Raw genomic sequence first — 25,144 nt, 5'->3', positions numbered from 1 at the left:
CAGACTGTTAACATATGATTGCAGCTACAAAATTGTCTAAAATATCTTTGTATGCTGTAACGTTAACAGAGTGTGCTACTGGAAACACCTAAACGCCATAATTTGGAGTGGTGTCCACATACTGTTAGCCACTAAATGTAAACGTATGGCCATATAGTGTAAATGGCCAGAACCCAGTATTGTGTCTGGGAAGAAAACTGGAAGTGAATTTCAGTTTTTTTGGCAAGTAAGACAATAGACGCATTTGTATTTCATACGCGTATTTGGAACTTTGCCTACATTTACACTTTAAATACAACAGAGAAAATGAACAATGCACAGCAAATGAGTCACAGGTAAAAATGCAGAAAAGGTGAACTTGAGCTTTAACTAAAACAAATTTCATTCTCCAACATGTTTTTAGAATAATGCCAACCTTAATTCCACTGTGAAAGATGGACACAGATCTCAGAGGCACTCGGGGGGCTCACATATTTTATACAAATGTAAAAATTCTTTGCACTTTCAGGCATTAAATGAACATATTGAAGTCAAAGTCCCTCTAGAAGCCATATTTCCCTGTAACAAACCAGCCAAATCACCACAGCTCTGCCTGACAGATCTTATAACATAAATCACTGCAAACTGTAAATAGAAACTAGCAGGCGTAAATCTCACTGGAGACCCAGCGGCAGGGCTGTGCGGCTTGTATAACAGGTGAGAAATTGAAAGAGAGACACGTTTCCCTCTCCGCCTGGTGAAAATAATCAGCAGAGAGACACTTGTGTTATCTCTCTAAGGGAGGGCTGCTGCTTAACAGGATGAGCAGAAGGAATAAAGAAGCTCCATTATGCAGAAAGAAAAATGAGCGCGTAATTTAAGAGCAAACTCCCCGCACTTCCCACCTGGGAGGTGTAACTTTTTATGGGTTCCCATGTCTTTCCATGATCGTCGTTATTGTTTTTGATGGTTGTGTTATTACATTATATTTGCTTCACGGATTTTAAATCCAATTTAGACATCTAACGTTAATCAGAATTCTCCATTATACCAAAAATACAAGGGCGGTATAAAGCAGATTGCTTTAACTGCGTCTCGTCCGTCCTGTAGCAATAGTACTGCTACAGGGTGGCACGGGTGTGAAAAATCACATATATATGTGATTTTTCATTTCCGGGTAGGGGGCGCGTGCCACCATTCGCGGTAGTTAATCACCGAGTCCCAGCTGGTGATTACTCGCCGGCACCCGGTGATTGCCAAGCATCTTTACCGGATGGGAGAACTGTTTGTAAACAAAACAGTTCTCTCCTGTCAGGTCCTGCACACTGCTTTGCATGGCTGTGCAAAAGCAGTGTGCTTACAGTGAAGCACACAGCCCCGTAGCAAAACAGCACACTGTTAGCCCTTTGATCGCCACACATGTTAACCCCTTTTTGCCCAGTGCGATTAGTACAGTGTCAGTGCTTTTATCGCTGATCACTGTATTGGTGTCACTGGGGATTTCAGTGACACCAAGCCAGTTCCCCCCCAGTGTCAGAATACCTGCCGCTGTCCCGCTGTAAGCCGCCATTACTAGTGAAGAAAAACGTAAACCAATTAATTTACACATAGGGATTTTTTTTTTTTAGCAAACACATGTAGCAGAATACATTTTGGCCTAAATTCATGACGAAATTTGATTTTTTTTTTTTACTGGACATATTTAATAGCAAGAAGTACAAAATATATATATTTTTTTTCTCACAATTGTCGGTCTTTTTTTTTTATAGCGCAAAAAATAAAAAATGCACAGGCGATCAAATACCACCAAAAGAAACCTCAATTGTGAGAAAAAAAGGACGTAAATTTGCAGCTTTGCTTTACCGTGCAATTGTCAGTTAAAGTAACGCAGCGCCATAATGCAAAAAAAGGCGTGGTCAGGAAGTGGGGTAAATCCTCAGGAGGGCAAGTGGTTAATGAAGCTGGAAATCTGAAAATGATTGAAAGTTACTTTTGAAATTTACAATAGCTTGTCAAAGCTTTAGAGAGATTTTAGTGACTGGATTTACATCCATTTTAATTGCATTCCTGCTCCTTCAGTTGTCCATTAGGTCTATCAGAAAGGAAGTACAATGGCCAACTGAAGCATTTCATGAAGCAGTTTAGAAGGTTTGCAACAGAGTAACAAAAAGCACTTCCCTGAAGAAATAATGTATACAGTTTGGTTTGATACCAAACTGAATAAATAGATTTTGGGTTTCCATGCATTTTAAAGCAACATGTTTGCCTGCTTTCTGCTAGGCCTTCAGCAGCACCTAGATTTGCTTTGCACTGCTTCTGCTCCATATGGCAAATACCCATTACTTCTAGGTATGAAAGAAAATGTGATTCACCCCATGTGGTAGAACTGGTGAATGGTGATTAGTCAAGAATTGTCATGCAGATAGTCAGCCCTGTGCCAACACTACCTTTACTTTTCCCAGCGGCAGGGGAGTAAGAGGTAGGTAAGTAGATGCTGCCAGAGAGCAGGTATTGGCAAAGCACAGGTTTGCTTTATGCAGAAAGAAATCACGAAAGGAGGGAGTGTAGCAATTGTGCACACAGAGATGGACGTGGTCATCCATCTTGCTAAGGATTCTCCATCTTGTATCTCTCTCCCTCCAATCCCCCCTCCCTCTCTGTTGAGTGACACGTAGTCCCTGTGTCTGGGTTCAGAAGTACACAGGCAATCAAGCACAGCGGGACAGCTTCATGGTTATAAATCCCAAATTAGCTGGTGCCCGGGTGTCTGTTAGCTTCTCAATCTGAGAGAATCGTAAAACCATAAACCAGTCCTTCACTGGGCTTCAAAGACATTCCAGCTAGCTGTAAAACAGACACATTTTAAAACCCACTTTTCCATATAATTTTATATCTGGAGATGGGAAATAATTACATAAAAAACAAGCATATATTCAGATAGCTCAGTTTAATGCGAGTTGTCTGATATCTTACACCCTCTAGTTGAAGTCTACAGTTGGATCTGTAAATAAAAACAAAAAAGCGTTCTGCGTTTTCACTTAGGTGCTTCTATGTAGATGGCTGGAAAAGCCGAGATGAGTATTGGGCACAAAATCTTCTATAATAGTATTTAGGAAGTCCATAGCAGTTGAAACCAAGTTGGGTAAATCTTCACAATTTAGATTTCTTATTCTTTCTCTTCTGTCTTTGAAGTATCTATATACTCCCTTCATATATTCATCAATATGGAATGATGAAGAATGAGTGATAAAACTCCTGGAGAATAAATGTACAATGAATAAAGAATCTTGGAATAGGCACTTTAGGCATGTATCTGCATCTTAAAACATCAAGCTTGAATCCAATAGTAAAAAATGGTTTCTAGAGGAGGAATATAACATTATAATCGTTATTACCACCTTTGGAATTCATCATCACATATTTTGGTAAAGAAAATTGCATTGTATATGGCCAGCTTCAGTTGGCCGATATTCCTTAAATAGGATGCATTCAGTGGATTACAATAATGATTAATCTATGATGAATAATTGAGGTATTAATACACAGAAAATCAAACATTAATATGGGTAGTTCCAAAAAAGGGAATAGTTACCCTAAAATGAAATAGATTCATAATATACCGTCTTTTTGGCAGGTCTGCTCTTGCCAGCTGCTAACTTCTTTCCTATGACCTCTGTGATTGACTGTCACATGGTTACACGATCGAGAGCTCTTGATTGTAAACAGTGACTAGGAGCTGTCCAGGACAGCTCAATAACTGTGCTGGGAACATGTACGGAGCACACTCTCAGCACAGAATTATGGCTCTCTATGGATGCATATGTATGGCAGCTGGACATTATTCATTGTGAATAGATACACCCAGCAGTTGCATACATCCTGGTGTATAGATTGTTAGTTTTTGGAGAAACCAAAAAGTTATAGTATACTGTGTGTTTTAACTGAATTTAATGCGCCATCAAGCATGTGTAGAACACAGCCAATCGGGGAGGTCAGACCACCGGACTGCACCACTATGTCACCTTGGAAGGGACCCTGCTAGGCCTGAAAGTGGCTTTACCTGACAGATGGGACATTGAACTTATAATATAGTATATGTTTACAATGGAGTTCTATAGATGTCTCATTGTTTTACTGTAGACCCCTGAAGGATTCTATGGTAGGGCATATAGAGTATAAAGGACAAAAATGGTATAGAAACAACATAGTAGGGAGGCAACTAGGAGGCAGAGTTGTATGATGTGTATTGTATGTGTACAGCCCAAATGGATTTTGTAAGTGGAGTGTTCATGTACATGTGCGTATATATACAGTGGATATAAAAAGTCTACACACCCCTGTTTAAAATATCAGGTTTCTGTGATTTAAAAAAATAAACAAAGATAAATCATTTCAGAATCTTTTTCCACCTTTAATGTAATCTATAAACTGTACAATTCAGTTGAACAACAAACTGAAATGTTTTAGGTGGAGAGAAGTAAAAATAAAAAAACTAAAATAATATGGTTGCATAAACTAATACTTTGTTGAAACACCATTTAATTTGATTTCAGCACTGTCTTTTTGGGTATGAGTCTGTCAGCATGGCACATCTTCACTTGGCAATATTTACCCACTCTTCCTTGCAGAAACCCTCCTTTGTCAGATTGCGAGGGCATCTCCTGTGCACAGCCCTCTTTAGATCACTCCACAGATTTTCGATCGGATTCAGGTCTGGTCTCTGACTTGGCCATTCCAAAACTTTAATCTTCTTCTGGTGAAGCCATTCCTTTGTTGATTTGGATGTATGCTTTGGGTCATTGTCATGCTGAAAGATGAAGTTCCTCTTCATGTTCAGCTTTCTAGCAGAAGCCTGAAGGTTTTGTGCCAATATTGACTGGTATTTGGAACTGTTCAAAATTCTCTCTACCTTGACTAAGGCTCCAGTTCCAGCTGAAGAAAAACATCCCCAAAGTATGATGTTGCCACCACCATGCGTCACTGTGGGTATGGTGTTCTTTTGGTGATCTGCAGTGTTGTTTTTGTGCCAAACATATCTTTTGGCATTTTGGCCAAAAAGTTCAATCTTGGTTTCATCAGACCATAACACATTTTCCCACATGCTTTTGGGAGACTTCAAATGTGTTTTTGCAAAATTTAGCCTGGCTTCATAAGAAAAGGCTTCCATCTTGCCACTCTGCCCCATAGCCCAGACATATGAAGAATACGGGAGATTGTTGTCACATGAACCACACAGCCAGTACTTGCCAGATATTCCTGCAGCTTTTTTAATGTTGCTGTAGGCCTCTTGGCAGCCTCCCAGACCAGTTTTCTTCTCGTCTTTTCATCAATTTTGGACGGACATCCAGTTCTTGGTAATGTCACTGTTGCCCCATATTTTCTCCACTTGAGGATGACTGTCTTCACTGTGTTCCATGGTATATCTAATGCCTTGGAAATTCTTTTGTACCCTTCTCCGGACTGATAACGTTTAACAATGAGATTCCTCTGATGCTTTGGAAGCTGTCTGAGGACCATGGCTTTTACTGTAGGATGCGACTAAGAAAATGTCATGAGAGACCTACTAGAACAGCTGAATTTTATTTGGGGTTAATCAGAGGTGCTTTAAATGATGGCAGGTGTGTACTGACTCCTATTTAACATGATTTTGAATGTGATTGCTTAATTCTGAACACAGTTACATCCTCAGTTATAAGAGGGTGTGCACACTTATGCAGCCACATTATTTTTGTTTTTTATGTTTACTTCCACACCTAAAAGATTTCAGTTTGTTTTTCAACTGAGTTGTACAGTTTATAGGTCACATTAAAGGTGGAAAAAGGTCTGAAATTATTTATCTTTGTCTCAGAAACCTGACATTTTAACAGGGGTGTATAAACTTTTTATATCCACTGTAGTGACCACATTAGTGAACACTGTGCACTCTCATCTCTACATCCAGCTAATTTGTAAACATGGCTCATGCTTGTTGTAGAAAATGCCTTTTATAATAGTCATCCTAATATGTTTTGAGTCACATGTACAGAGTTGCTAGAAATTTTGCTTCTATAGTCCTTGGAAAGTGCCTAATGTTTTGCATCATAGTTCTACTCCAGGGAAACATGGAAAAGACTTATCTGTTTATTGTTTACCTTTCAGGAATATCAGCAGAAGTGATCGTAGTGTCATCTTTTGCTGAGCTGCAGAGCAGAGCACAAGAAGCCAAAGGGAAGATAGTTGTTTACAACGAGCCATATGTCAGCTATGGAGAAACAGTACAATATAGATCAAGGGGAGCAACCGAAGCTGCTAAAGTCGGTGCTGTAGCATCTCTGATTAGATCTGTAGCATCACTTTCTATTAACAGGTAAGGCCTGTAGTCTGTCTTCTATCTGCCAGAAAATGTTCTCGCCCTGAGCAAATCCATTCTCCTGTCAACAGCTGGGTGATAGTATTTATGCTGACAGCAGATTTAGTTTTGTTTTATAGGCTTTTTGTTGAATAATTCAAATATATCATAATAAAGGAAAAGTACCTTTTACTGAGCAGCAGAAGCTTCAGTGTCGCAGGCAGTGTAATGGGCTACAGCAGTTAAAGCAGAACTCTAGCTATTAGAACCCCTTTCCCCTCCATGAACCTTTTCTCTGCAATACATTTTTTTAATTTTTCAATACATGCCTTAAAGTAAAATTGAATGCAAAACTTTTTTTTTTAGTTTTGGGTAGAGTGGAGAAAGATTAGAACACTGTCAGGCTTTTATTGCTGCCTGTTTCCGCTTTACGGAGATTCACCCTCTCTATTTGTCCTGGTGACCATTATCACCAAAAAAGAAAGTTGAAAAAATTCACAAATTGTGAGTTGTCATCACAACAGAATTAGAGGAAATTTACCAATGGGGACATGTTTTTGTGACTACTAAGGATTATTCTCACTTTGGATGAATTTTCTCTCTCATTTCCTGTTGTGGCTATGGGACAGGTATTGAAGTGAAATCTCCCCAGTGGTTTTGTCTTCAGTTTTACTTGAAAGCTGAATTCAAACTTCCTTTTTCCCACACCTGTAGCAAGTCTTCTCTTTTATTTAAGTTGATTATCCTCAATTCTCTGAAAACTTGCATCGCTGCAATATAACACATTAAATCTGCAGCAGCTATCTTGAGCCTGCCTTCATTTCCGTCTGAAGATACTTTAAGGTGGACCTTCACCCTCTGAGTTCACTTCCCTCCAATCCACCCTCCTCCCCTCTGCTACATGGATAGCAGGTTTTTTTTTTTTGTTTTGTTTATTTAAAATTCTTTATTAACCACTTCCTGACCGCACAATAGCAGAAATATGGGTGAGCAAAATCACGTATATATACATGATTTTGCATTTCTGGGTAGGAGGCGCAGCTGTCAATCACCGGGTCCCAGCCAGTGATTACTCGCCGGCGCCCAGTGATTGCCGAGGATCTTCCGACAGTCAGGAGAACTGTTTGTAAACTAAACAGTTCTCCTCCCTGTCGGCTTGTGCACACTGCTTTGGATGGCTGTGCACACCACAGTCATGCAAAGCAGTGTGATTACAGTGAAGCATACACACAGCCCCCTATGTAAAACAGCACTCTGTTAACCCTTCGATTGCCCCACATGTTAGCCCCTTCCTGCCCAGTGCCATTAGCACAGTGTCAGTGCTTTTTATTTTTTATTTTTTTTTTAGCACTGATCACTGTATTGGTGTCACTGGCACCAAGTCAGTTCCCCCCAGTGTCAGAATACCCATTGCAGTCCTGCTATAAGTCGCTGATCACTGCCATTCCTAGTAAAAATATAAAAAAAAAACAAAAATCTGTATATATACTAAAATTTGTAAACACTATAACTTTCACGTAAACCAATTAATTTACACATATTGGGATTTTTCTTTATGACAAAATTTGATTTTTAACATTTTTTTTACTGGGCATGTTTAATAGCAAAAAGTCAAAAATATATATATATTTTTTTTTTCTCAAAATTGTCGCTCTTTTTTTTTTTTTTATAGCGCAAAAAATAAAAACTGCACAGGCAATCAAATACCACCAAAAGAGAGCTCAATTCGTGGAAAAAGGATGTAAATTTAATTTGGGTGCAGCGTTGCATGACTGCGCAATTGTCAATTACAGTAACACAGCGCCATAACGCAAAAAACGGCCTGGTCAGGAAGGGTAGTAAATCCTCAGGAGGGCAAGTGGTTAAAAAAAGTGCAGCTCCACCCCCCATTCACATCACTCACCTAGGCAAATAATATGCACAGTGCTTCCCATGCCTCCTGGGATATGCACGTCACATATCCTAGGAGGCATAACTCTTCATTCATTAGAGAGGAGGGGGGCGTGCCTAGCACTGCTTTATTGGGAGGTGTGCCGGCTGAACCCGGAAGAGCCAAGATGGACCTATAGATGTCACAAGCAGCTTGGCAGCACAGAACCAAGCAGTGACAAAAGACAAGAGGGCCTCAGCGGGACAATGCTGGATCTTCTAGGTGGGTGAATATCTGAAATGTGGAAAACAAAGCAGCACCCAGTAAATGGAGTAAGAAAAGAGAGGGTGGTTGAAAATCCTTTTTAAGACTTCATTTTTCAAGACCATCATTTATCATTCAAGTCTTCTCCTCTTGTGTGCTGTTATTGGTCCCTCTTTCACAGCATTCAGCTTTATCTGCCATCAATCCTTTTATTCCTTAGCATTATATGAAAAAACTTATCCTTGGCATTCCTTTGGACATGTATGCTCAAGCAACCAATCAGCAGACTGCAAAGCTAAAGTCTGCAGCATCCACTCACACACAGGGAGGAACACATGTCTAAATAGATACCTGGGATGTGTTACTTCATATAGATCGCTGTTAGGAGGTACTTAATGTAGATCTTTTGAAAAAAAAAAATCTGAGGCAAAGTGCTGTAAAGTAACGGGAACCCTCTGGGCCCTTCTACCAATGAGCAGCAGACAGACCTAGTATTGGCATCACTGGATCTGAAAAAAACAATTTAATTGCAGAAAAGTTTTAATTGTATGTTTATCAGTAGAGGACAAGAGAAGGTTTTATATGCATACACTACACTTCAGCTTTAACCTCTTAAGGACCGCCCTATAGTAGATATACTGCTACAGGGTGGCACCTGTGCGCAAAATCACATTTCCGGGTAGGGGGAGCACACCGTATCCATGCCTTCATTCACAGCCGTGAATGTCACTCACTGGGTCCCGGCCGGTGATTACCAAGTATCTCCGATGGGGAGGAAGATTGTTTATTAACAAAACAATCTTCTTCCCTGTCAGCTCAAGCACACTGCTCGGGATGGCTGTGTAAGGTACAGCCATCCCGATCAGTGTGCTTACAGTGAAGAACACCCCCCCTGCCCCCTAGTAACTCACACACAGCACACAGTTAACCCTTTGATTGCCCTCACGTTAACCCCTTCCTGCCCAGTGCCATTAGTACAGTGTCAGTGCTTTTTTTTTTTTTTTTTTTTTTTCCAGCACTGATCATTGTATTGGTGTCACTGGGAATGTCAGTGACACCAAGTTAGTTCCCCCCAGTCTCAGGATGACCGTTGCAGTCCTGCTAAAAGTTGTTGATCACTGCCATTACTAGTAGGGAAAAAAAAATCACATTATCTATACCGCCATTTGTAAATGCTATAACATTCACGTAAACCAATTAATGTACACACTTTGGGATTTCTTTTAGCAAAGACATGTAGCAGAATACATTTTGGCTTAAATTTATGGCGAAATTTAATGTTTTAATTTTTTTACTGGATATACAAAGTCCAAAATATATATATATATATTTTTTTTTTTTCTCAAAATTGTCTTTTTTTTTTTTTTTTGCTTATATTGCAATTGTTCATTAAAGTAACACAGAGCTGTAATGCAAAAAATGGCCTGTTCATGAAGGGGGGTAAGCCCTCAGGAGGGCAAGTGGTTAAGTCCAGGTTTCCTCAGCACGAGGTTGTGAGCCAGGTTCTTTTAGTCCTCTTTAGTGATGGCGGTGGGCAGTGCTCTCTGCTGCTCACTTGGAAGCACCAGTCTGTGTGACATTACATTTTTATCCCAGGCTGCATGGTGACCCATCCCCCAAAAGTAAAATAATATATGCCCAAAGGGAGACTGTTCTTCTCTGTACGTATACCACATTTCCAAGTCTGACTTTAGCATGCCTTTAGACTTACAATATTTACAGAGCATTTATAGTTAAATCTAAACAAGCCTTTCATACAATTAAATATTTAATTGGTTTTCATTAGAGAATGGACCAAAGTGCAGGTGTGATTGATCTTCTGGTAATTCTTTTATTCATCTGCTTGGTAAAGAAATCAAAAACATTCCTGAGACAATTTATTTGTGAACATTATATTTTAACCTTTTTAGACAACTTAGTGTTTTTCGCCAAAAGAAGTAATGTCAAGTGCTCATGACTGTGGAATATACTGGAAGGTGATACGATGATGTACTGCAGTAATATGTTGGCATCTACGATGAGCAGTACCAATGGCAGAACCATAATGGGTGTCACATACAATGGGGATCGAAAGTTTGGGCACCCCAGCTAAAAATTTGTATTAATGTGCATAAAGAAGCCAAGGAACGATGGAAAAATCTCCAAAAGGCATCAAATTACAGATTAGACATTCTTATAATATGTCAACAAAAGTTAGATTTTATTTCCATCATTTTACACTTTCAAAATAACAGATAACAAAAAATGGCGTCTGCAAAAGTTTGGGCACCCTGCAGAGTTAATATCTTGTACTGCCCCCTTTGGCAAGTATCACAGCTTGTAAACGCTTTTTGTAGCCAGCCAAGAGTCTTTCAATTCTTGTTTGAGGTATCTTTGCCCATTCTTCCTTACAAAAGTCTTCCAGTTCTTTGAGATTTCTGGGCTGTCTGTCACGCACTGCTCTTTTAAGGTCTATCCATAGATTTTCAATTATGTTGAGGTCAGGAGATTGTGAAGGCCATGGCAAAACCTTCAGTTTACGCCTCTTGATGTAATCCCCCGTGGATTTCGAGTTGTGTTTAGGATCATTATCCATTTGTAGAAGCCATCCTCTCTTTAACTTCAGCTTTTTCACAGATGGCATCAAGTTACCATCCAAAATTTTCTGAAATTTTATTGAATCCATTTTTCCTTCTACTCGTGAGATTTTCCCTGGGCCACTGGCTGCATCACAACCCCAAAGCATGATTGATCCAACCTCATGCTTAACAGTTGGACAGAGGTTCTTTTCATTAAATTCTGTGCCCTTTCTTCTCCAAACGTACCTTTGCTCATTCCGGCCAAAAAGTTCAAATTTAACCTCATCGGTCCACAGAACTTGTTTCCAAAATGCATCAGGCTTGTCTATATGTTCATTTGCAAAGTTCAAACGATGATTTTTGTGGTGAGGACGTAGAAGAGGTTTTCTTCTGATGACTCTTCCATGAAGACCATATTTGTACAAGTATCTCTTTATAGTGGAATAGTGTACTACAACTCCAGTGTCTGCCAGATCTTTCTGGCGGGATCGTGCAGTCAAACGTGGGTTTTGAATTGTTTTTCTCACAATCCTGCGAGCTGTTCTGTCTGATATTTTTCTTGGTCTTCCAGATCTCTTTAACTTCCACTGTTCCTGATGACTGCCATTTTTTAATTACATTCCGAACAGAGGATATTGACATCTGAAAACGCTTTGCTATCTTCTTATAGCCTTCTCCAGCTTTGTGAGCGTCAACTATTTTCAGTTTTCTAGACAACTACTTAGAAGAACCCATGGTGCTGATTGTTGGGGCAAGATCAGATGAGTCTGGACATTTAAAACCTTTGAGATTGACATCACCTGGTCTTCCCAGACGATGATTGAGAACAATCCATGACACTGGCAGGTCTCAGCTTGGCAAAGGGGGCAGTGCATGCTATAAATTTTGCAGGGTGCCCAAACTTTTGCAGACGCCATTTTTTTTGTTTCTGTTATTTTGAAAGTGTAAATGATGGAAATAAAATCTAACTTTTGTTGACATATAAGAATGTCTAATCTGTAATTTGATGCCTTTTGGAGATTTTTCCATCTTTCCTTGGCTTCTTTATGCACATTAATACAAATTTTTAGCTGGGGTGTCCAAACTTTCGATCCCCACTGTATAAAAACTGGAAACAACTGAGTAGTTGTGCTGCTGATATCAAGCAATTGGGTGTTACCTGTAATGGAAAAGTGATGACTGATGTGTTGGATGGTGGAAGACTCCCCCACTTTATCTGTTTTCCACCAAATTCATATTGTTATGATTGACGATTGGAATTACAACAGTTTGCATATGTGCCTCTCACTTGTTAAGGGACCAAAAGTAATGGGACAATTGGCTTCTCAGCTGTTCTATGGCCAGATGTGTGTTATTCCCTCATTATCCCAATTACAATGAGCAGATAAAAGGTCCAGAGTTCATTTCAAGAGTGCTATTGCTGGAATCTGGAATCTGCTGGAATCTGTTGCTGTCAACTCTTAAGATGAGATCCAAAGAGCTGTCACTATCAGTGAAGCCATCATTAGGCTGAAAAAACAAAACAAACCCATCAGAGAGATTGCAAAAACATTAGGCGTGGCCAAAACAACTGTTTGGAACATTCTTAAAAAGAAGGAACGCACCGGTGAGCTCAGCAACACCAAAAGACCCTGAAGACCATGGAAAACAACTGTGATGGATGACCAAAGAACTCTTTCCCTGGTGAAGAAAACACCCTTCACAACAGTTAGCCAGATCAAGAACACTCTCCAGGAGGTAGGTGTATGTATGTCAAAGTCACCAATCAAGAGAAGACTTCACCAGAGTGAATACAGAGGGTTCACCACAAGATGGAAACCATTGGTGAGCCTCAAAAACAGGAAGGTCAGATTAGAGTTTGCCAAACGACATCTAAAAAAGCCTTCACAGTTCTGGAACAACATCCTATGGACAGATGAGACCAAGATCAACTTGTACCAGAGTGATGGGAAGAGAAGAGTATGGAGAAGGAAAGGAACTGCTCATGGTCCTAAGCATACCACCTCATCAGTGAAGCATGGTGGTGGTAGTGTCATGGCGTGAGCATGTATGGCTGCCAATGGAACTGCTTCTCTTGTATTTATTGATGATGTGACTGCTGACAAAAGCAGCCGGATGAATTGTGAAGTGTTTCGGGAATATTATCTGCTCATATTCAGCCGAATGCTTCACAACTCATTGGACGCCGCTTCCCAGTGCAGATGGACAATGACCCAAAGCAGACTGCAAAAGCAACCAAAGAGTTTTTTAAGGGAAAGAAGTGGAATGTTCTGCAATGGCCAAGTCAGTCACCTGACCTGAATCCGATTGAGCATGCATTTCACTTGCTGAAGACAAAACTGAAGGGAAAATGCCCCAAGAACAAGCAGGAACTGAAGACAGTTGCAGTAGAGGCCTGGCAGAGCATCACCAGGGATGAAACCCAGCGTCTGGTGATGTCTATGCGTTCCAGACTTCAGGCTGTAATTGACTGCAAAGGATTTGCAACCAAGTATTAAAAAGTGAAAGTTTGATTTATGATTATTATTCTGTCCCATTACTTTTGGTCCCTTAACAAGTGGGAGGCACATATGCAAACTGTTGTAATTCCTACACCGTTCACTTGATTTGGATGTAAATACCCTCAAATTAAAGCTGACAGTCTGCAGTTAAAGCACATCTTGTTTGTTTCATTTCAAATCCATTGTGGTGGTGTATAGAGCCAAAAATGTTAGAATTGTGTCCATGTCCCAATATTTATGGACCTGACTGTATATATAACAACTGGATTAAAGTGACCCATGCCATCACACTTGCTATTAAGTCCAATAATACCGCTGCATAGAGGTTGTTGTAGGCTCCTTATTGCTTCCTTCTTCAATGTTACGGGTCTCTTTTGGTCTCTAGATGGCAGCTGTGAAATCTTTGTGAAAAACAATTTATCATTTTATGTCAGATGTATAGAACTGCGGTACAGGAATTCTGTTTAACCTTCTTAGCGGTAATCCCGAGTGTAGCTCGAGGTAAAATTTCTATACCAAAAGCGGTAACCCCGAGCTACACTCGGGCTTACCATGCGGAGCTGCTCTGGGGGTCCCTGCAGCACTTACCTTGTCCTTCGCTCCCACGATGTGTCCCCTGCAGCGTCCCTGGCCATCTCCTCCGGCCGATGCCAGCATCCGGATTCTGTGTTCCGGTCCCTGTGACGTCGGGACGTACGGGCGCCGGAACCGGCGGGAAATTTGAAATTTTTAAAAAATGTTATTTTTGCTGTCATTGCTGTTTCAATGCATTTCACATATATTTTGTCTCTACTGCTTTGTCCTGTGCCCTGCCTGCATTTTGAATGTTCTTTCTGCCTGGAAACTGAGAAAAGTCCATGGCGTCCAAAAAGTGTCCCTTTTACGTCAAAAGCGGTTTTAGAGCAGCGATAGTAAATCAGAACCACTTGCAGAATTGAGTGATAATGATTTGTGGGGAAATTTTTCATCAGACACTGAAAACGATTTTGTGACTTTGCTCAGCGATGTGCGAATTTGCCTCTGTATTTCAGATTTCAGTGTTTTTGGTTTGATTATATTATTGAATTAAATTTTATTATTATATTATTTTTTTATGATTATTTATTAAATTATAATTTATGATTTCGTGTTTCAAATTTTATCATATCCGGAATGTTTAATAGACTCTTGTTCGTACAGATTTCAGTGAGTTATTCCTAAAAATTACAGCCTACAATAAAAAACTACATATTTCCATGCAAAAAAATGGTACCGCTTTCAGCACAAAAAATCGGAAAGAATCATACCGCCAAGGAGGTTAAACTAAATTCCATCATCCCTTGGTTCTTCCATGGTTGAGGTCAGTCAATAGTAAAGAATAATTCCAGCTTTTCCATCTTATTTTGTATACAGTTCACTGTATTTGTTCACTGTATGTCTGGACCTAACTTAAAGAAGTGGAATCCACCATGTTTCTGATGTAGCCTATCATCCTCTAAAGCAGTCTTGCTTGAGCTTTTTGGACCTGAGGAACCCTTGAAATAATTTTCAGGTTTTGGGGAACCCAAATCAAAAAATCAATTCGCTTACGGTCAGTGGGAGACATGCTCTTTACATTGGTGGCCAGTGGAAAGAATACCTCACTTACAGTGATTGTTCAAAATGCCACTTTTACAGACATTAAAGGATTTTTGATGCCATGGAACCAAGGGGTGTTGGACCTGGAGCTAGGTAGGCACCATAAATGGGGGATTAATCAGCCACAGCTATAGGAACCCCTAGCAAACTCTGAAGGAACCTTAGGGTTCCACTGAATTTTAGTTGTGAATGGCTGTTTTAAAGGATAAGTTCACTTAAAAATAAATAAATGCGCTTTTTTTTTTTTTTTTTTTTGCAGGTAAATAAAATGCTTTTTTTTTTTTTTTTTTACTTCGGAACCTGTAGAACATTGAGCCCACAATTGCAATATCAGACTCCTGCAGACTCTCATTCAGCTGTCTTCCCATACCTCCTGTATGGGCAGACAATTACTGAAGTCCAGGATAAATCAATGAACTATAAGAGGTCTCACCAGTACCCTCACAGTTCATTGAGAACTACAACTGTTGGCCACGGTGGCAGATGGTACTTGACGTTCTTTCATTCACAGAACTTTCTGAATGAATGAAACAATTATGTGGTCAGAGCATGGTTTCAAACTGTGAAAGAAACTGTAGGGAGAGGATCCCCCGTCCGCTGTCACAACGGGGGTGCAGGCAGGTATAGGTGCAGGCAGGTGCTTTAGTAACATGTTACACTCTGAATATGGGTGTAACATGTTACTGAAAGTGAACTTATCGTTTAACGTGTTGAATATTCACATTTACAGTGCAATGCATCTTCTGCTACTTGAACATGTGTGGTCATTTGCCTTGACCACTCTACTTAACAGGGTGCATTACCCCCACCAGTGGATGATTTTCTTTGCATCATTCTCTGTGAATTCTAGAGACACTAGTGTCTTAAACTCCCAGGAAGGCAGCCGTTTCTGAGTTTCTGTGACCATCACAGCTGGCAACTACATTGTACAACTATGGTCAGAGTAGTTTAGAGCACACATCTTTCTCATTTGGTTAATTCCTTTATGTAGATAATTTGGTGGTTGGCTATTTGTGTTAGCAAGCAGGTGTACTTAGAAAAGTAACTATACAGTGTAAATTTAATTTTTTATTGCAGGTGCCCAAGCACAGAATTTTCACACATCATACAGCTGATGCAGAAATCTTACTTTCATATTCTGATTTTTGTCATTCAGTTATCCATGTCCTTATAATACAATATATTTCAATGTACTTATAATGACAAAAAACATTGTGCACTTCAATGTATAATGAAATGAGAAGTAATTAATAGAAAAAAACTTCAAAATTAAAATACCAAAATGTAAAAGGCTTTGAATTCCAGCATACACAAAGTAAATTGTACAACACAAATCAGGTAGACAGATGCTATATATTGGATACAGAATATTTTGGTATGGACACTTGAATTTATAAGTGCAAACACTTGGTTTAATGATATCACACGTTTCTGAGCTGTATAATGTCTGGTTTACACCAAGGAAACATTTTTGTTCTGTCCCCCATCCCTCAAACATGCCTGTGACCTGCATTGCCTTCTGATAGGTGTGCCAAGAATGATGGACGCCAGAGGGCATGCGAGAGTGTCATACTATCCAGGCTGCTATTGGAGCAATGTTTCTAGTAGACCTTTCAGAGGGCACTGCAGGTCAGGGGCATGTTTGAGGACTAGAAGACAAGACAGCAATGTTTCTTTGGTTTTAATCATACATTGTATGGTGGAAAGACTTAGGTTATCGTAAACCATGTGTTCATACTAAGGAATTCAACTGTTCATAGGAATTTTTTTTTTTTGTTTACAAATGTTTTTGTTTTGTTTTTTTTGTCAAGAAATATACTACAAAATGGCAGTACAACATCAAGTAAGATATACAACAGGAACACGGCACGTCTGTAATGTATATTTCAAATGGTACAACCTTGCAATGTAAAAAAAGAAATAAAGAGAAAAGAAATTAAGTACATGAGCAATATAAGTAGAAGGGTATGCAGAGCTATATAGCTACCAAGAAAATGACTCAATCAACCAAAAAATGAGTGGACCTTGGTCAGATAGTAAATGCCTGTGAGCTCTCCAGATTTCTCATTTTCTGTCAAATAAGTGCATCTTATCCAATGGGGTGTATGAATTCTCTCCATGAGCATCACTGCATCAACTCAATGCAGAACTGTGGCCAATGGTACTGTGAGGGATTTCCAATGTAGGGCTAGTAGTAAGTAAGACTCCATAGACAGATGCACCGGGGCCTCTGCCACAGCAGAGGCCGCATCCGAGATCTTGCACCATACCAATGAAAGGCCTGGGCAGTCCCAAAGTATATGCACTAGGGTACCAGTAAGGCCGCAGCCCCGGAAGCAAAGGTGGGACGTCCATGGAAACATGATATGTAATCTAGATGGGGTAGAACATCATCTAGTTAATATTTTGAGGGCAGTTTCCCGGACAGAAAGATCTAGAGCTCTTAAATATATTATCCACCATGGACACCCAATCCTCATCAGAAAAGGTGACACCACCATCCTCCTCCCACTTCTGTCTATAAAGGGGGGGGAGATGGGAAGGCTGTAACCAGAAATTGGTGATACAAATCCGAAATGAGACCCCTACCCCTGGGGAGTCACGACTAATACGTTCGAAAAGTGAGATCGGGGATGAAGGTATCAGACCAAAATGTGAGACGAAAAAATGTCTAATCTGTCGATGATAGTTTTTGCCGAAGCGGGATGTCAAAAAGAATACGAAGCATCTCAAAAGTGATATAAGATCCTCCTCTTTGAAAGTCAGATAACCTGATGAGGGATCTATCATACCACCAACAGAATCCCTGTGGGGATAAGAATGCTGTGATAAAATTCGGGTCACCAAAAAATTATGAACCTGGGGAGATAGAGGAGACAAGATTTAATTTAAGTTTATATCGGGACCAAAGCATTAGTGGCTGGGCAACAATGGAATTATAGATCAATATCTATATTTGACCATAATATGCCTGGAAAATAGTACGGATGAATAGACTGGGATTCAAATCTGATCCAAGGGACCTGGGAATTAATAGTTGCCCATTCTGATATCTGTGCAAAACGGGCCTACAGGTAGTAAAACCAGAAATTGGGGAGTCCAAAGCCTCCCCCCTGTTGCGATCGGTATAGGACCGATGAGGTAAAACTAGGGCATTTATTAAGCCAAATAAAATTATTAATTGTCCGTTGAAAGCCATCTAAGAACGCCTTCGAGACTGGGATAGGGAGTGCCCTAAATAAGTAAATTAATTTAGGCAAGATGTTCATTTTTATTGCCATGATTTTGCCCAAAAATGAGATGGGGTATCCATGCCAGATCTTCAAAAGAGTAGCGTGGCGTGACACACATGGTGGGTAATTAACGGCAAATAGTTTTGAGAAGTTGGAAGTGAGGTAGATGCCTAGGTATGAGATCCGGTCAGTGGCCCAACGAAATGGAAAAGAATTGCGGTAGGATGCGCTTAGGGAATCAGTAACATTAACAGGCATAACTACCGATTTGGTAAAATTTACTGTAAGACCTGATATTGTAGCAAAGTCATTCAATAATGTGCATAAATTGGGCAATGACACTAACTGGTTAGTGAGGAAAAGCATAACATCATCTGCATACATACATAATTTGAAATGCGAAACCAATAATGGATAACCAGAAATGTCTGAATGTGCTCTTATTGCAATAGCCAAGGGTTCTAAAACAAGTGCAAATAATAAGGGTGAAAATGGGCAGCCCTGACGGGTACCCCTGCCCAGTGTGAAAAAATCGGAATTGCAACCTGGGAGTCAGATTCTTGTTTTGGGGGAGTCGTACAAAGCATGTACACCAGATAGAAATTCAGCATTGAAGCCCATCTTCTGCAGTAGAGAAAACAAATGGGGCCAGAGAACGCTATCAAAGGCCTTGTTGATGTCCAGGCTCAGTAACAAAACTTCCTTAGAGGGCAAATTGGCATCCGGTATAACATTTAGCATGAGGCGAATGTTGTCTGTGATAAATCTGTCTGGGATAAATCCTGATTGGTCTGGTGAGACCAAAGTGGATATAATAGGGGCCAATCTATCTGCCAGAATACAGCTGAAAATTGTAAGATTATTCTTCATTACCGAGATTGGCCTATAGTTTTGAGGGAGATGATGGTCTTTTAAGGGTTTAGGCAAAAGAGACATATTAGCCAACAGCATCTCCTCAGGGAACGTGCCGCACTGCAAAACATGATTGAATAGCGACATCAAAAAAGAAGCCGGTGTAGGAGCAAAATGTTTATAATAGCTAGTCGTAAACCCATCAGGGCCCGGTGCTGTGGAAGTTCTTAGTGGATTGGCACGGGTTATTTCCTCCAAGGTACGTGGGGCATTAGGGGAGGATACTTGAGAAGGTGTGAGAGTAGGGAGGGGAATAGAATCAAGCCAAGAGCAGTTTAGGGGAGCAGAAGGGGATTGTGAGGGGGCTAATGGGGTAAAGTAGAATTTTTCAAAAATACCCAGGACTTCATGAGGCAAAGAGGAGACGCTGTTGGTTTTAGTTTGTAATTTATAGATATGTGGGGGTTTATAGAATGGTTTAATTTCCATGCGAACATAGACGCTGAGTTGCAATTTAATAGAAAAGAGGCTTTTGCCCAACGTAGAGCTTTTTCAGTTTTCTGGGATAATAAAGTATTCAGTTCTAAACGCTTTTGCGATATCATTGTTTTGTTCAAGAGAGATGGATGGCCAATATTAGCTCTATAATGTGTTTCTAATTCTCGGGTAAGTTTCTGAATTGTTTCCACAGTTTCCTATTTCTAGGTGAGGCCATAGAGATGAGGCGGCCTCGCATGACCGCCTTATGGGCCACCCACAAAGTAGCCGGGAGATATCAGTTGTGTTTAGCTGAAAGTATTCCTGGATAGATGTAACTACTTCTTAGCGGGAGTTAATATCCGTGAGCATAGTCATTAAGGCGCCAGGAATAGGGCGTGGGTGCAAGACCTATGAAAGTGATAGACAATGCCTTTTTATTATGATCCGACCAGGGACTTAAATGAATACATGGCTTCCTAGAGTTGGCTAGCAGAATAGGGGAGCAATAGATATAATCTAATCTAGCATAAGAGTCATGTGGGTGGAAGTAAAATTAGTAATCTCTGGTTCTTACGTTGTGTGCTCTCCAGAAGTCTACCAGTTGAAGTGTTTCTAATTTTTTTTAGTTAGGGATTTTGGGAAGGCCTGGGAAGATGGTGAAGACTAACTTCTGTCCAAAAGGGGGTTAGCTACCAGTTTTAAATCTCCTCCCACCAGTAAATGAGGGGATAGAAACCTATCAAGAACTGTGAAAAGTGAGAAAAGAAGAAAGCTTGAGCCGAATTTGGTGCATAAACATTCGCGATCGTGCGTTCACGACCCGAAAGTGTGCCTTAAATAATAATAAATATGCTCTCAGGGTCACGATGGATCTGTTGAATATCGAAGGGGAATTAGTTATGTAAAAAAATTGCCACACCTCTGCTTTTAGTAGACTGTAAAGTGTAAAACCCCTGTCTGTAAGATCTATGAAAATACGTGGGGTGTTAAGCGACCGCAAAATGAGTTTCCTGTACTAGAATAATTTTTGCCCCTAGGTGCTTATAATGGTGGAAGGCCGTTTTACACTTATTTGGAGAATTGAAACTCTGGACATTATGTGAGATGCAATGGATAACCATAGTAAAAAAAAAAAGTGTCAGTCAACATTATTGTACTCAGCTGCAAAGTATGAACAATAGTTTGTCTTGTTAGTGGAATATCTGGAACCACATCATAGAAGGTGAAATCTGTCAAAGTCAATTTATGGAACATCCAAGTCCCAATATGGCTACTGGGACGTCCACAAATTCGTGTATGAGTAATATGTACCAAAACTGTCAAAAAAACATAAAGCAATAGAGTTGGGGCCTTAAGAGCCCCTACAACTAAAAAAATCACAAAAAACGTGTATCAGGTAGGCTAGCTGCCTTCCATGAAAAGACAGAAAAACTTATCAAATGTTCCGCGTCCACCCGCCCTCTTGCCGACTGCACCCACTGTGGCCCGAATGAGGTGAAATCGGGGCAGGGTGGAGCAGGCCGCAGATGTCCGTTGCCATAGAGAGGGGCAATATAGCACAGCGCCCCTCTCCCAGATGCAGGGGATGCTGAAGGTGCCTCCGGTGCCCTGCAAGCGTCCACTGCTCGAATGGCAGCAGATTTAATTCCGAGGCGCCGGATCTCTGGCTTATGCGGCCGCTCCGGTCGCCATCTTGGACACGCCCCCCGTAGGACATTTTTTAACCAACATATGCCATCTGTTTGTGGGGGTCCTGAAGACGTGATTGGCATGTCAAGAATCACATAGACACATAACTGCATATGATTGAACAGTATTGTTCATAGAGTGAGGAGCTATCACTCAGGTTATACCATATGTATACTTTAAATGTCTACTTGTGCTTTATGGGTAATGTCAGTGTGATTTTAATACATTGATGTGTAACTAAAACATTTCTATTTTTATACCTTATATGCGTTGTATTATTTACTTTGTGGATGCTGGAATTAAAGGTTCTGTACATTTTGGTTTATTCATTTGGAAGTAATTACTTGGGATGCTAGCAATTCACAAGGGCATTTGTGACAGGGAGCTTCACCATATATATGATATGAATGTTATTATTGAATGACACATTTTCCTTCATGTGCAAAACAATATTCATTTCACAAACTTTGCATTCTGAGCCACATTCCAGTTATTAAAATGAGAAGATTTATTTTTGCCTAGATTTATTTGACTGAGTCATTATTCATTTTTAGTTTGCAATTAGGCTTTTATAATTGTGATATAAGCCAACACTGTGCAGTTGACTTAAGATAAATCTTGTACAAAAGTGTGTAGAAAAGATGTCATGTCTTTTTTATTAGGAGAAATGGAAAAATCAGAAATACAGCACCTATAAAAAGTTGATACATTTGCAACAAACTTTGTAAAATAGTTGTGTATAATATCAAGAATAAATGATCACTCTGTGATGTAAACAGGTATCCAACACAATTGAGATTTGGGCCAAAAAAGGTGCTTCATAAATTCGGCTGATAAAACATCAACTTTATTTTGCCTATTGATAATATATAAAAAGGTTTGAAACTCACAAAAAACAAATAAAAAGATGAATACCTCTTCCATTCGTTGAAGGACACAGCAGTGATCTAGAAGATCTTAATTGCTGGGTTATAGCACCACCTGTAGGAGTAGGACACTATATACAACAGAATTGTCTAGGTGTGGCCCCTGCTGGTGGCCAAACCTCCATTCTGCTGGAGGTAGCTCAGTTTTTTTGCCAAGTGTCAAAGAGTAGGGATCTAAGATCTCTGCTGGGAATTTTTGTTCCCTTCCTTTTTGCACAAATTTCTTCTTTATTCCTTTTTACTTGTTCCTCCAGTCTTCAAGACCTTCAAAAAGCTGCTGACTTAGTATTAAGCTGGATAATGTAGCTCCTTGGAGTCTCCCCAGCTTAGCCAGAGAGCACATGTAGTTGTCATTGAGGGTTTGCTATGAAAGCCCTATCCTGAAGTTCGGCAATCTGAGTTTTTGCAAAGAGGATACAAATATCAACCCCAGTTGATTTATCAGTTTTCCCCTAGAAAAATAGTTCCCACTGCTACGAGAAACAGCCTGTCACAGGGAAGGTACCCTATGTTCATGCTCTTCCACGTACAGTTGTGCTCAAAAGTTTACATACCCTGGCAGAAATTGTGAAATTTTGGCATTGATATTGAAAATATGACTGATCATGCCAAAAAATGCTTTTTTATTGAAAAATAATGATCATATGAAGCCATTTTATATCAAATAGCTGTTTGGCTCCTTTTTAAATAATAATGATAACCGAAATCACCCAAATGGCCCGGATCAAAAGTTTACATATCCTGGAATTTTTGGCCTTGGTACAGACACACAAGGTAACACACACGGGTTAAAATGCCAATTAGAGGTTAATGTCCCACATCTGTGGCTTTTTAAATTGCAATTAGTGTCAGTGTATAAATAGTCAATGAGTTTGTTAGCTCTTACGTGGAAGCACAGACTAGGCTAGATACTGAGCCATGGGGATCAGAAAAGAGCTGTCAAAAGTCCTGCATAACAAGGTAATGGAACTTTATAAAGATGGAAAAGGACATAAAAAGATGTCCAAAGCCTTGAATATGCCAATCAGTACTCTTAAATAACCTATTAAGAAGTGGAAAGTTCGGGGATCTCTTGATACCAAGCCAAAGTCAGGTAGACCAAGAAAGATTGCAGCCATAACTGACAGAAGAATTCTCTGGGATTCAAAGAAAAACCCACAGGCAACCTCAAAAGAAACAGGCTGGAACATTAACCTCCAATTGGCATTTTAACTTGTGTGTGTCACCTTGTGTGTGTCTGTACCAAGGCCAAACATTCCAGGGTATGTAAACTTTTTTGTTCCGGGCCATTTGGGTGATTTCTGTTATGATTTAAAAAGGAGCCAAACAACTATTTGATAATAAATGGCTTCATATGATCATCATCCTTCAATAAAAGAACATTTTGTGGCATTTTGTCATATTTTCAATATCAATGCCAAAATATCTCAATTTCTGCCAGGGTATGTAAACTTTTGAGCACAACTGTACATGCACCAGTAGGAAGGCCATCCTGCATCACAGTTTAAAGAGTACTCAGCATTGTTGTTTCTAGCTATTTTTTTCCACTTACATATGTATGTAAGTAGTCAAGGACGCTATACAATATTTTATACTACAACTTCTATTGATGAAAACGTTCTCAGCTTGTGTGACACTCATGATAAATCCAGGGTGCAGTGAGCCTGCTGCACCCCCCACCACTTTAAATCTCACTTTAAATCTCAATTTGTGCTGGTAAACCCTGTGATTTATGACTAAGGCAACTAGAGGCTGAAAGCCCCATGAGGACTAATCCTTCACCTTTGTGTCCTTCCTATGTGCTTACTCCAGCTATTTTTGCTTTAGACCCTTTTTGCACAGGCTCTATCCTTCCTGAGAGCCCTAATTGAGACCTCAGGGATCCCAGGGCTATTTATCCCTTATGGAGAAGAACTTTGAACCTAGAGCAATTAGCACCTCTTGGACTTTTCATCATCAAGTGTCTGTGTCCCAGGTCCTCCATGCTGTCTCTTGGTCATCAACCCACACTTTTTTTTTTTTTCTAACCGGTTCTGTTTTATTAATTTTAAGACTTACAGTACTCTTGAGCCCTCCCTTAAAGATACCACAACCCAAATAGTGGGGAAATATATCTCCTCTCCACGACCCATCCCTGGCATTCTGTACAATATATACACTGTATATACTGTATGTCTGTGTGTATATTCATTGCAAGAAAAAAAAGGAGGGGGCAGTCTGGCAACTCCATTATCTTCATTTTTCTATTGTTCTCTCATATACCCAACATTGTGGCATGGGCACCCTCATTTTCCCTGTGGTTTGCTTCACAATGGTCAGCAGACTTGTTGCTATTAAACTTTTGGACAGTTGTTTAGTACTGCATACCTGCTGCAAACATGCCAACACTTCATCCAGTTTTGAACTCATGTAACTGTTGATATGGAGTAAATTTCTGTCCTCTAAATATTTCTGTTAAAATACAGATGCTGTCAGTGGGCAAAGTTGGCTCCTTTTGAATGCATGCAACAAAATTAAATTCAACAAACATGCTTTTGAATAGCTTAAAATCCAATATGCAATGTGTGTGTTAGTGTATGAAACACACTGAAGGAAGCCCTCTTGACCTCCTAGTACTGGCCCTCTGAACCTAACAAACAAGGCTTTACATATGTCCCAAGGGACATATGCCCAATTCTCTACAATATAGTCTTTTCCAGCTCTAAAAAGAGGACTGAGCACTTTGTCAAAACCATGTCCATTTTGCTAATTCCCACCTCTTTAGGAGTCCAAAGCTTGAGTCTGTCCTGGTTGGAAAGGTTGAAAGAATAACATATTACCTTACATAAATATGTAAAATATAAAAGA

The 25,144-nt window shown here is 39.9% G+C and overlaps 1 protein-coding gene across 3 annotated transcripts in view; it reads left to right on the top strand.

Moving 5' to 3' along the window:
- Positions 1-25,144, top strand: part of CPQ (carboxypeptidase Q) — a 586,146-nt gene that overhangs the window by 164,039 nt on the left and 396,963 nt on the right. For all 3 annotated transcript variants that reach the window (XM_089666608.1, XM_089666616.1, XM_089666624.1), the window contains exon 3: positions 6,118-6,325. In XM_089666608.1, coding sequence (XP_089522734.1) covers positions 6,118-6,325 — 208 coding nt within the window. The remainder of the gene's footprint in view (positions 1-6,117; positions 6,326-25,144) is intronic.

This window comes from Staurois parvus, unplaced genomic scaffold (assembly GCF_062004578.1).
Source record: "Staurois parvus isolate SC_StPar_1 unplaced genomic scaffold, SC_StPar_1.0 ptg000052l, whole genome shotgun sequence".
NCBI lineage: Eukaryota > Metazoa > Chordata > Amphibia > Anura > Ranidae > Staurois > Staurois parvus.
Note: the sequence above shows the minus strand (reverse complement) of the source record. Positions and strands in the feature narration are given on the sequence as shown.